General features: G+C 45.3%; 1 protein-coding gene across 2 annotated transcripts in view; it reads right to left on the minus strand.

The window, feature by feature from the left end:
• MAP3K9 (mitogen-activated protein kinase kinase kinase 9) overlaps window positions 1-13,564 on the minus strand; it is a 71,633-nt gene extending 58,069 nt beyond the window's left edge. For both annotated transcript variants that reach the window (XM_032624287.1, XM_032624286.1), the window contains exons 1-2: window positions 12,616-13,564; window positions 4,963-5,376 (exon numbers count right to left, since the gene is read on the minus strand). In XM_032624287.1, coding sequence (XP_032480178.1) covers window positions 4,963-5,376; window positions 12,616-13,018 — 817 coding nt within the window. In that variant the 5' untranslated portion in view covers window positions 13,019-13,564. The remainder of the gene's footprint in view (window positions 1-4,962; window positions 5,377-12,615) is intronic.
• Between the last annotated feature and the right edge of the window lie 13 nt (window positions 13,565-13,577).

Raw genomic sequence — 13,577 nt, forward strand, 5'->3', positions numbered from 1 at the left:
CACTTCACCATCATGCCCACCACGCCCTACAGTGTTACACCAGCTGGTTCCCAGACTATGGGCCCTGAATGCAAGGCATCTGAGCTTGCAACCACTGGACTAGCGGCTCTGGTCCCTTGTCCCCCTAGTATTCTTCTACATACTATCAGATCACTTAGATTTAGCACCAATGACTACTTAGCATTGACTCCAGTGACAGGCCAGTGGGAAGGAGAAGTGGCCAGGTCTGAGTTGAGCACAGCAAAGTGAGTAGGGTTTGGACAGGCAGAGAGACGAGGCGAGGGTACTCCTGAAAGCAAGGTTATTCCCATAGCAACAGTAAGTGTGATGAGGGCCCAGTGGCTGGGAAGTAGTACACAGTATATTCCAGGGGAAGGAGGAAACCGGCTCGGCTTAAGGGGGAAATGCCTTCAGAGGAAGAAGAGGGCGATAAGGCAGCAAAGACCCATGAGAAGTTTACGCTGACATTTGAAAAGAGGAAGGCAGGGATGGCTAGTCCCAAACCAAATACGGTTCACCGCTCACCTCTGCCCTTTCGGCTATGAAATTAAGAATGAGTTCCTCACACGTCGATGAAATGTGGCTGCTCCCTGTGCGCAGAGGAATATTATTCCTAATTATATAAAACTAAAGCACTACAGGGTCACACAAAACAAACAGGGGGCAGCGAAACACCCTGGCTGCCCCACTGCAGAGTGCCGGCAGCAGTGCAGCCATGAGGAGTCAGACCTGGGCCCAGCATCTGGTCTTAGGACTGGCAGTGACAGCCTAGAGAACTGGCTGCCCACTCTGACCCTCCACTTCCTCATTTGTAAAAATAAAGACATTCACAGTCTTTACTCTGCAGGGCTGCTGTGAGAATTAGATGAGAAGCCACATAAAATGTTTAACACGGTGCCTGACCTAAAGAGAGCACTCAATAAGCATTAGTTGCTTCTTGTTGCTATTATTATACGGGGGTTTGGTGGTTGTTACTATTATTACTATTATTATTATTTGACGATGACGATGATTATACAGGGGTTTGGTTTAGTTAATATACTGTATCTAAATAGTGGAATAATGTAAACCTTTAAATATCTTGTGGCAGAAGACCATTTATTTAATAAGAAAGTGGTCACAGTACACCAAGCAGTCGGGGGCAGTGGGGAGGGGAGAAAGCATACGACAAGCAATGGACTTATTAGGGTCTCCTGTGTAAGATTTAGGGGTGAAAACAAATAGGCATAAATGCCAACAAAATGGAAAAACATACATTGTGTTTAGCTCTATGTTCTTCTGTGCTTTCTAAGGGGAGGAAAGAAGTTCTTTAATAATAAAATAAAAGTAATAACACTACCTTCACTTGGAGTAAGGCTTTTCATTTTCCAAAGCTTTTTCACGTATCTCAATCTTATACTAATTTTATTTCTAATGGCCCCTATTAAACTGCTATTCTGCCAAATGCCCTTAAACCAAAATCCTGAAATCCACTTATCTACCCGCCCCGCGCCCCCCCCCCCCCCCCGAAGGACAATCTTTCCACTAAAAGACCATCTTTCACTAACACCTTTGCTAACAATCAAGTAGCTGGTTTTCCCCAAAGTGAGGAGCAGAGACACGTAAATCCACTTTTATAGCCAGGGCTTTAGTGAGTAGTTTCATGAAGAGATGTTTAAGTTAATGATGTACTGTAATAAAGTAGTAGAAACCATCAGTTAAATCAGGGTCTGAGCCACACGTCCCAGGGCCTGGCTAACCCTGCTCGTTTGGCTCTAAGACGCTCCATATCTAGGATAACACATCCTCCCAATGCATGTCCCCAGATTCCGTGGTAAGACTGCCAGCTGCTTCCCCACCAGCCGTGTTCTCTCTCTTCCTTGGTAACAGACCCTGATTATCAGCTAGGCTCCACGCCACCCAGAATAAAATCCTCCATCTCCCAGCAGCCCCTGCGCTAGCCATGGCTGTGGGACTCCATTCTGGCCACTGACTACATGCAGATGCGTTGTGCTGGACTTCTGGGAAGTTAATGGGAGTCGACTCAGCCACAGGAGCAGCTTCTTCTGTGCTTCTGCTTCTCCTGCTCCTTCAGGCTTGTGACTTGGACCAAATAACTGGCATCTCACCAGCCATCTTGGACCATACGACAGCCCCAAGATGCAAACCATGTACTGGGATCATGGAGAGAAAAACAGGAGCCTGGGTCCCTGATGACATGTGGAGATGCTCTAAAACCCCATCCCGGCCTTCTTTTCAAAGACAACTTACTACAGATGATATATGAACGTAGGATATTATATGCTATACACATCTGGCAAACAGCACATGACTTTTTTAAGTGGGTCATCAGGATAATGAAGCATTTTAATAAATCACTTTTTTACTGAACCTTTTGTAACAGCTAGATGTTTATCACCAACTACTTTCTTTTTCCACAAAGACAGACCCCCTATATACTTCACTCTTTTCTCTAGTGGTTCAAAGTCAACTAACACATATAATTCATAGAGTTCTGCCCTCACATGACTGTGATCAAAATCCAACTCTCTGGAGCCCCTAATAAAAACCAAGAGAACCTGGCCAGTATCCCCAGGCCTGCAAAACACAAAGAAGTTATGACACTCAAACTGGAGGCAAACAAGCAGCATAACATTTCTAAAATGATTTTCAAGTCACGCACACACAGCAATGGAGCAAGAGCAATGGTGTCATCAGGGCTCATGTTGGATAAATTCAATCCCAGGCAAACACCCGCCCGCAGACAAATGTCAAGGAGCCACCCAACTCACGTGCGAGATTTACAGCAGGCATTAACATCAGCACCACCCATGCAGCCCAGGGCGCTATGGACATTTCAGGGCCTCAACTGTCTTGACGAGGTCCTTTAAAATACTGCCCTATGTGTAAGCCCAACTCCTGCCACCATACACTGTACCTGAAGGTCCCCCTCAGCAATCCTAAAACCCACGTAAGGACAAAGAAGGACCAGGGCTTTGTCTCCAGGGTGACAGAATGACATTCAGGTCCCTTGTTGTCTCCTGCAAACCGCATAACCTCGGCAAGTTAGCTTTTCCTTCACAAGAGCCTAGACTTCTAAACGCAAGTCACAAAAGGTAAAACCTTGTACGTACATCTTGAAATTACACCCAGATTTAAAACTTCGCAGAGGAAATTATTAACTTTTACTATCATCCTAGCCCAAGTTTTTAAATGGGCTCAATTACATAAGGTTAGTGCACTTAGCCTTATCTCCCAGATAAGGACGTAAGAAAACATTTTAAAATTCAGCTTCTATATCACATTTTCTACCAACACATCCGCTTGTGCTTACCCCATCATCCAAAGCAATCTCTAGGTAGAAATTATTTTGAAAAGCGGGTCACCAAAAGTTTTAACTTATTTAATACATTTATAGAACAGAATTTTGCAGGAGGGATGAGAATAATCATACAGTAAAGAGATAGAATATGGCAGAAGGAAAAGAGAGACCAGATTTTATTTTATGCAACTTAAATCCTTCACATGCATTACGTCTAAAATACATAGCTAATGCTCCATACTCTCACAAGGATGAATTTTGCTTTTATTAAGGGGGAAGATGGTGCAGGCAGAAGAGGTAAGGGTAATAAATGCTATTTTAAAGTAAACCAGAAAGTATACTTGTGTATATATAGGCCATATATGCTTTTTATTTTTATTTTATTTTATTTTATCTTCTGGCTGCACCACAAGGCATGTGGTACCTTAGCTCCCTGACCAGGGCTCGAACCCGTGCCCCCTGCAGTGGAAGGAAGCATGGAGTCCTAACAACTAGACCGCCAGGGAAGTCCCCACATATGCTTTTTAAATGTCTGGAAAAATATGCCAAATGTAATGCTTATACCACTGGGAGGAAAACATTACGGGTGATCTTTCTCTTCTTTTTGTTTACCTACACTTTCTCATTTTTGCACAACAAAAACACTTACTACCGATGTAATTTAAAACGTATTTTTTAAAGCTAACAGACTCACAATAGCATCAACAGAAAAATAAGCCACATCTGGAACAGCTCGGGACAGAACAAAGCCTGAAGGATTTCTGGGCTCAAAGCTGAAGGATGCAGACAGTGAAGTTCCTGGGGCCCCAAAGTCCTAACGCCCTCCTCTCTGGACAGGATGCTCAACGTGATTTTAAGCATATGCCATTTAGCAAACTGTATCCTCTCTACCATGCAGTTTAGGCAAGGGAAAGTCTAAATTACCACACAAAACAAGCACACTCCCAGCGCCTGCTGATCCAGCCAAGGAAAGAGACTGAAGTTTCTACCAACTCACCATTTAATTATGTGTAACACTTTCTTTACAATCCAATTTATGGGTCCTAGATGTTTAATAAAGTTACCTCTCAGTTCCCTGCTATTAAACACTGGGCAGTTATGACAATTAATTAATACCACCCCAAGGCTACCAGGAGGGCTGTAGTTCTACCAGCCAGGTCGCGCTCTCCGAGTTGAAATGGCCACCAGAATGGGCCTCCCAGCTGGAACAACACGCCCCTTCTGCCTTATACCCCTTCTCTGGTGGGGACCTCAGGTTGGGGAGTTAGGTAGAAATGCAAACAGGTGGTATTGGTTTGCTTTACCTGTTGTTCCACCGAAGAGGAAAACCCCTTTTGTGATCACAGGCACCCCTTCCTCAAGTGGAAAAATAAATCTATATGTTTTGTTTGCACAATACATCAGAATTACATACTGCCAACCACGCCTGCTAATGAAAGCTCAGAATTATCCCAAACCCCTCCGGTGCCTCATTCTTCTCCTCCTAAACCAATTTTTCCTGGCATTCATCCCACCCCCTACATCTCAAGTCAAGGATGGACTGGTCTTAAGCAAAGCGTTTCGCTGCCCACTAAGATTCCTGAGGAATCCACTCCAACCGAAGCCATGGACTGAGTCTGAAAGTGCTTGTAAGCCCTCCAGCCTCATCTCTCCGTACTCACTGTTGCTGGATTTAAGGTCGCGGTGGATGATGGGGACAATTGCCTCATCATGTAAGTAGTTCATCCCTCTGGCAATCTGCACGGCCCAGTTCACCAGGATGTCTGGGGGAATCCTTTTCCCAGATAACACTCTATTCAAAGGCCCTCCACGAGCAAACTCCATGACCAAGCAGAGGTTGGGCTCCTTCAGACACACCCCCCTAAGGGCAATGATGTTGGGATGCTTCAGCATGGCGAAGAGCTTGGCCTCCTGGCGAACATTCTCTATGGTCTGGCTGATGTCCTCGTCCGGGTCGTGGCGAGCTGCTTTCACGGCGACCTCATCCCCTATCCAGAAAGCACGGTAGACCTTCCCAAAGCCCCCGATGCCAATAATCTCTTCCAGGGTTAGCTCCGCAAAATCAATCTCTAACACTGAGAAAGAAAAGAAAAAAAGAAGCAAGTCAAAAAAATGTGAAAAACACCATTTTATCACCCAGTTACCTGGGTGGGTAAACACAGCAAGTTGTCTGCGCACTTAGATTTTCTGTCTTCTCACTATAAACTCCCTAAAGACAGGAAATGTGATTCACTTTTTTTCTGTTACGTTATCCTTAGTGACTAGCACAGAGTAGGCATTCAATACATAGTCATGAAGTAACTTCCACTTGGGAATTCACGCAGAATCTTGTACCAAGAGCAACCATTCTAACTAAAAGGAAAATTGGGGGAGATCATTTTATGAGACTTATTCACATTTTACTGTGTACATACTAGGTAGTGAGAAGCATAAAATCCAGTGCCACGGCAGACACACAACAACCAGACCACTTTAGTAGCAGTATGATCCAAAGATGAGGAAAATCACTAATTCCCACCACAGGACAGGGATTAAGGGCGAGTGGGGAAGGGATTCTCAAGGAAGGAAACATTTGAAATGGGCCCTAGAGAATGAGTGGGAGGGATCTCATCAGGCAATGACATTTTGGAGAAGCACAAGTGGAGAAGGACAATCCAGGTAGAGGGAAGGTCATGAGCAAGAACCGTGGGGCATGGAGAACACTCACAACAGCCAACACATGGAAACAACCTACATGTCCATCGACAGATGAATGCAGAAAGAAGATGTGATACATATACACACTACTGTATATAAAATAGATAACTAATTAGGGCCTACTGTACAGCACAGGGAACTCTTCTCAATACTCTGTAATGACCTACATGGGAAAAGAATCTAAAAAAGAGTGGATATGTATATGTGTAACTGATTCACTCTGCTGTACAGCAGAAACAAACACAACATTGTAACTCAACCATACTCCAAAAAAATTTTTTAAAAAAATAGCATTTAGTTGAAAAAATAAAAAAAGATGTGATATATATATACAATGGAACACTACTCAGCCATAAAAAATGAAATAATGCCATTTACAGCAACATGGATGGACCTAGAGATTATCACCGTATGTGAAGTCAGACAGAGAAAGACAAATACCACATGATGTCACTTATATGTGGAATCTAAAATACGACAGAAATGAACTTATCTATGAGACAAAAACACTCACAGATACAGAGAACAGACTCGTGGTTGCCAAGCAGAGGGTGGGGGAGGGAAGGATTGGGAGTTTGGGATTAGCAGATGCAAACTAGTATATATAGGATGGATAAACAACAAGGTGCTACTGTATAGCACAGGGAACTATATTCAATATCCTGTGATAAACCATAATGGAAAAGAATAGGAAAAAGAATATACATGTATAACTGAGTCACTGTGTTGTACAGCAGACATTAAACACAACATTGTAAATCAACTATACTTCAATAAAAAGAAAAAAGAAAAAAAGAACATAGGCCATGAGAGTATATGGCCTATCAGGAACTTCAGGGAGTCCAGGGCAGCTGGATTATAAGCATTAGGGTAGATGAGGTTCAAAGCCTTGCTGGGGTCAGACAGGTCATGAAATGTTGTTAAAGCCATTCTGAGGGGCTTAAATTTCACACTGTAAACGGTAGGAGTCATGTATCTCTAAGAAGGAGAGTGTTGTCAGTCTTGTGACTTAGAAAGGAAACCAACTCTGGCAGCCATGTGGAATATAACAGCAAATGGAGGCCACTGCAGTAACCCAGGAGCACAAGCACAAGGGTCTGAACCTCAGCAGCCATGATGACAAGAGGAAAAAGTAAGGAGGAAATTGGGAGATCTTCAAAACTTGGTTCTACCAAGACCTGGTGACTAAGATGCTTGAGTAAGGAGTCTCGTAGGCAACATCTTACCCCAGCAGTCACCTGGGCCACAGGTCCACCCCTGAGATTTCCAGTATCACACCCAACCACTCATTCCCCATCCCAAATCCAGAGTTTGAATCTACGGTACTACGATTCTATCTTTAGCTCTGCTTAGAAAGGCTTCCATGGATAGTCAATAATAACCACCAGTGATTATAAATCTTGGGCTAGATATGGTGCTGCTATACGAGCAAAGTGCTATTTCATGTTTCTCTCATCAAAACCCTATTCTCTGTCTTCTAAGTCTCTTTTTTTGTCTTTACCTAGCTGACTCATAGGCATCCCTCAGGTCTCAGCTTAACCATCAATCTAATAGAGGAACTTTTCCTAACCCCCCGACTAAATGAGGTCAGGCCCAAGTCAAGCACTTCCATAGCAGTCTCTTTCTGGCAAGACTCAACAAGGTTATAATTACTTGTTCATCGCCTATCGTCCTGCTAAACTACGAGATGCACAAGGGTGGATCCTGTCTGTCTTACTCACCACTGTCCTTATCGTGCCAAATATTCAGCTGGTGACCAATAGACAGGGAAGTAATATGAGGGAAAAAAATCTATCTCAGTATGAAATAAACCAAACTCAGATCTGGGGGGAAGAAATTAAACTGGACCTCCTGAAACAAATACAGAGAATAGTCACATTTTGCTAAAAAAAATAAGAACACAAAGATATATTTCTGAACCCTTGGCAAGACCAAAAGAGGAACTGCCCACCGCTGACTGTTCTCTTCCATTCTCAGCCAGCTCCATGAAGCCTTCATTCTCCATTCAGATGATGGTGGGGCTCAAAACTGTTTTTGCTTAGTTATAGCACTTCTATCCTATCTAGGGCTAATATTCATTTGTATTTTGTAATGCACCCAGCAGTCTGCACAAAGGAAACTCTTAGGAAAACTTAGTTGGACTGCCTTTAGGTATATAGAAGATTATCACCTCATCTAGCACTCTTTTTGAAGAATAAATGGTGTGGCAGGTCCTGCAGACTAGCAGTCAATGTCCATTCTACAATCCTCCAGCACACCTTTCAGTACTACAGAGGTCAGAAAGCTAAAACACTACATTTTCCAGACTCCTTGACAGAGTGCTGGTTAGCCAATAAGATACACAAGATTCAGAAGGCGGAAGTGAGATGGAGACCATCTCCTTGCTGCTTCTTCTGGCAAGCATGGCTGTGGAGAAGTGGGGTTTTTCCTGCAATAGCATGTCAATGTCCAATTAGCTCTGTGGATGTGGAAAGGAATGTTGCAAGGCCAAGCAGTCACCTAATCGGACAGCAACTACGACAGGGTGTTTGAGAAGTCGGCAGCTTCAATGGCAACTCCTGATTCTGTACCATCTCAGTCAGACCAGCAGCAGCTTGCCTGGTGGGCCAGGTCTGCAATGTTCTGGGAGTTGGTCCTCTAGGTCCAGCTGACAGCCCCTTCTCCCCAGCCTTCCAAAAAAATCTATAAGCAACTAACTTCTTGTGCTAAATCATTTTCTGCTTAAAATAGCTTGAGTGTTTCTGGGTCCTAAAATGAATCCTGACTGATTACTAATTCTTGCCTTATCTCATCTATATGAGTGAGAAAAATATGCCAATGTCAAAGAGAGATTAGAAACCCTCTTGGAGAAAACTGTAAGTTATCCTAGGAGTCCCCATGGTCATAGACGGAAGAAACACTCATTTTTTCTGCCAGATTTTTCACTGATGAAAAGATATGTGCCTTTTTAATAAATGTGCATTTACATACCTTATTTCCTCAACTGAATATCTGAATTCTCCTTAAGGGAATTAACTGTTGTATTTTCTCTTGTACCCACCCTCTTCTTTCCTCTGGTCTGAAGCGTAGCTGTGAACACACAGGACGTGTTAGATATTTATTTAAACATATGGGGATTTAAAAGATGTGATTCTGAACCAGGGTGCTGAAAGGACAGCTCCTTCAATGGTATTTCACAGAAGGTAGAAAACCTCTGTGGAGAAGGCGATGAAGCAATGGTCTCTCTCTGGGTAGAACATAAACTCTCAGGTTCTTGCTATTTCGTCGAGGAAATATTATGACCAGCCTTCAGAAAACGTATAGAACGGAGCTTACAAGAAGAAAGACAAAACAGTGGGGGATGTGGGGAGGGTCCTTTCTTTTCCCTTCCCTGCTAAGAAGTCCCTTTGGATAGAAACTAGACCTTCACTGCAGCTGCGCGGATGTGGGACTCTCCTCCCTTTCCCTGCCCCAGTCAAGACCTGGTTGTAAGTAAGAATCAGGTCAACTCTCACACAGCACATTTTTCAGTTTCTGTGGAAGAATATTTCCAGGAATATCAGGAACAAAACCTTATCTCTTTCAGTCTTGGAGTCAAGATGTTATTCCCTCTCAATTATATCCCTGGAAACTAAATATACAGGCACATTCTGGTGAGTTTGGGGCAAGTGAATGGTACATACCTCACTCATTTAAAAATCTTAAGTACGTCTGAAAATACATCCTTATATTGCTAGTGAAGGCAAGAAAAAGAAATGTAAATTAGTAATATCCTTAATTTGTGCCCTGCTTGAAAACTGACACAACTCTCCTGTAAGAGAAGCTTTTTTTTAATACCTAGGGTTATATATCTCTGAAGATGATACATTTGGAACTTTACATTTTCCATCTTTCACCAAAATAAAGAAGATGAGCAAGCTCCTGGGTTATTTATATTTGTCAGCCCCGTGGAGAGCTAAACTCTAATACCTACATTGGAGAGGATAAAAGCACTCTATAAACATTACATGATTTATAATATCACTCTTATATGCTTTCTTTGTCACAAGATTTAATAATTTCCCCCTCTTCCATTTTGATTAAAGTTTGAAACAGAAGTTTCACTTTGAAAAGCAGTATTTGAAAGTAAAACTGAACATTATTACTTCACTTTGTGTCTTCTATTCACAATCTAATATCAAAATTCATGTCCCAGAGAGGAAGTTGAAAAAAGTAACTGGGGAAAAGTTGTCGGAGGCTCAATTTCATTCTAAGTCTTTGGAGACCAGGTCAACAATCACCTTTATTTTCTGAGCGACACTAAATGAACCAGTGGACACAGCATACAGACCAGAGGCCCTTTATCAGATCACCAAGATTTGCTCAAGATTTCCTTGAGCAAAGCACTGCACTGAAATTATATGTTTACATCACCAATTTCCCTCACGTGTGACTTCTAAGTACCTCCTCATCTTCTCATTTCTTTATCCCCTGGTATTTAACACAGTATCTCTCTTTCACTAGGCACTCTAATTGGTTTTTGACTAGAATTAAATTTTCTGAATTATCAAAAATTAATTCCACTCAAGATCAGAATTTAGTGTGGCTAAATAAAATAACTTACCAAGACCTTCAAATGCTGTTGTTCAAGTCAATTCTTTCAATAAGTACAAGGTACTTCCTACTTTCTCATCATCTGGGTTTTAGATATCAGAATCAACTCTCTCCAAGGTAACTTTTGTTACAGTCTGGGTGAAGTCCTGGGCACCCAATGGAGAAGAAGCTTCTAAAGTGGCACAGTGTAGACCTGCCTGGCTTTCTGTGCATGGGTTCTTCCCACCTAAGTCACATTCGCTCCTGACTGCTCTCACAGCAGCGAGCACAAGATATTAAAGAAACTCAGCTCCCGTTCATGAACCTCACAGAGCTCTTCTACTCTGATATTAGCTGTCTCTGAAAAAAAAAAAAAAAATCACCAAATCTCACCCACAAAGACCCTCAAAATCTGACACGTTTAAAACTACACTGTTTTCTAACATGCCAGGCCAACAACTCTTCCGGTATGTGACCAAGTTCATCTTCAATATTATTTGAGACATTATCTGCTAGGACTCTTAGCCTTGATCTTTCCAGCACTAAGGCAAAAAGGTGTAACACCTAGAAACAATTTAAAGTAATTTGTCACCTGCAGGTATTATAAAGATTAACTGTAGAAGGAGGAAGTTTTAAACTGAATAAGAGGGAGAGAGAAACAAAGGAAATTAAACATTTGAACATCAATTTGACAGTCAAAACACCAATAAAAAAAGGGCAGTAGAAAAACAAGAGGTTATGATTTTGATATTAATAAATGGTATTTAATAAACATCTTAAGATATAATTGTTCAGGTGAAAATAAGTTACAGGACCAGAAAAATAACTGTTACAAATAAAATTTTAAAATTAAATGTTTAAAGTTGGCCCTTGGTAATGACTTTTTTAAATGAGCTAAGAGACAAAGTATACAAAATATGGAATAAATAATGATATAAGTGAATTAACAATACTTTTTTAACAGGAAAGAAATTACGGAAACCCTCAAATACAAAATAGTGTAAACTGCACCGGAAGATACTTACATCTTTCTTCTAAAACCACCTAGCATCACTGATTAAAGGATTCTAATGGCAATTTAACTCCTTTGAAAAACAAAGAAAATTTCATTTCAGGGTGTGGAAAAGGGGAGCTCCTGGGAAACTGGTGAAGACAGGACCCTAGAAGAAAGGCCCTGGGAGGGACCCCTGGGCATGGTCCCCCTGAGATTTGGCAAATACCAAATATAGGCAAGGATCTAGGGTGAGAAGAAAGGAGAAAATATATTGTCTGGGTGTCAAGGCCCTGGGATTTAGCCACTATATCTTGTGCTCCTGATCTCTCATGGGGGAATGACATACTTTTCCCTTGCTAATCATTTCTCCACTCATCACCTGCCTCTACAGACAGACAGACAGACACAGACACACACACACACACACACACACACACACACACACACACACACACACCCTTATAGCACATTATTTGGTGAGACTCCTCAAGGGACCACTTTTTAAATACAAGATTAGGATCCAAGAAATCAACACCGTATTTCAAAGATACTTCAGCCTTGAGTTCACACAGGCTTCCAGGACTTGTGAGCCAGCCCAGCCCTGCGGGAGACACCCCCGTCTCCTTTAAAGCAAATGCCTTTCAGGGGCGGGGACAGGCGGTAGAAGAGGTCGGGAAGGTCCCTGATTTGGGGACTAACGTTATGACAGAAACCACCAGCTTGCCTAAAATCCTTCCAGACTGGGGGGGCGGGGAGGCTGGAGACAGGAAGATTCTCCTGCTGGGGCTTCAAGATGTGGGATCAGGAGCTGCTGCTGAGGCGGTCGCGTGAAGGTGAAGCCCAAGCGCCCGAGGTTCCAGGCGAGGCCTGCGGCATGTCTATCTTACTGATTGCACCCGCCAAAGCCCCTGCAGCCCGAGCCCGCGCACACACACACACACCCAGGTCAATCATTGCCCACCCAAGCTTAACCCTCGAGGAGGGCTCCCCTCCCCCTGCGACCACCCCAAGGCATCCATCATACCCCCCACCCCGCTCCCCGCCAGGCTCCCGGGCCCCGCCTTCGCCTTACACTGAATGGGCGGGTAGCAACTGGGGTCTTCGCCTCCGGGCTGGCAGCGGCTGGAGAAGGCGCTGCGCGGGGTCACGTAGTTGCTGGGGAAGATGCCCACCCGCTGGTTCAGCTGCCCCGTCCACCAGCCCTCGTCGCCGGACACCTGCGAGTCCTTGGACAGCACCTCCACCACGTCGCCCAGCCGCAGGGTCAGCTCGTCCTCGCCCGCCGCCTCGTACTCGAACACGGCCGTCCAGTAGGGCAGCGGCGCGTCGGAGCCCAGCTCCCTGGGGACTGCCGCCGCCGCCTCCTCCTCCTCTTCCTCCTCCTCCTCGGCCCCGGCCCCCGCTCCATCCTCCCCCGGCGGGGCTGCAGCGGCGGCGCTCGCCAGGCAGCCGAGAAGCGCTCTGGAGGGCTCCATGGAGCGGCCGATCCATAGGGTGCGGGGCTGCTGCCGCCCGCAGGAGCCGCCGCCGCCTATTGTTCATGCGGCTCCGCAGAGCTGGGGGGACCCCCCTCCCCCGACGGCGGCCGCAGGTAGGGGCCGGGCTGGCGGGGCGGGGAGAATCGGCTCGCTAGGGCTGGGGCTGGGGCTGGCTCAGCGCGGCTACAAGTGCGCGGAGCGCGTAGTGCTCACCGCAGCATGGGGGCGCGGCGGGCCGGGACCCCCGCCTTCGCGCTCGCCCCCTGGGGCGGCCTGGCCACCTCCGCCGCGGGTACCTGCTCGCGCAGCTGGTGCCCGGTGCCGCCAGCCGGCCGCCGCTCACCGCTCGGCGCCGCGCCCCGCCCCCTGCGCCGTCCGCCCGCCCGGGACCACCTGACGCGGACCTGGCTCCGCCCCAGCCCTGCGGACCCTAGGAGGCGGGGCTTCACGGCGCCCGGGCCCGCCCCCGCACCATCCTGCCTTCCCATTGGCCGCCGCTGACCGGTCCGCAGGTTCCTCCAGCCGCGGTTGGGGCTGCCCCGCCAGCCGCCCGCCC

Source organism: Phocoena sinus, chromosome 2 (genome assembly GCF_008692025.1).
Source record: "Phocoena sinus isolate mPhoSin1 chromosome 2, mPhoSin1.pri, whole genome shotgun sequence".
Taxonomy (NCBI): domain Eukaryota; kingdom Metazoa; phylum Chordata; class Mammalia; order Artiodactyla; family Phocoenidae; genus Phocoena; species Phocoena sinus.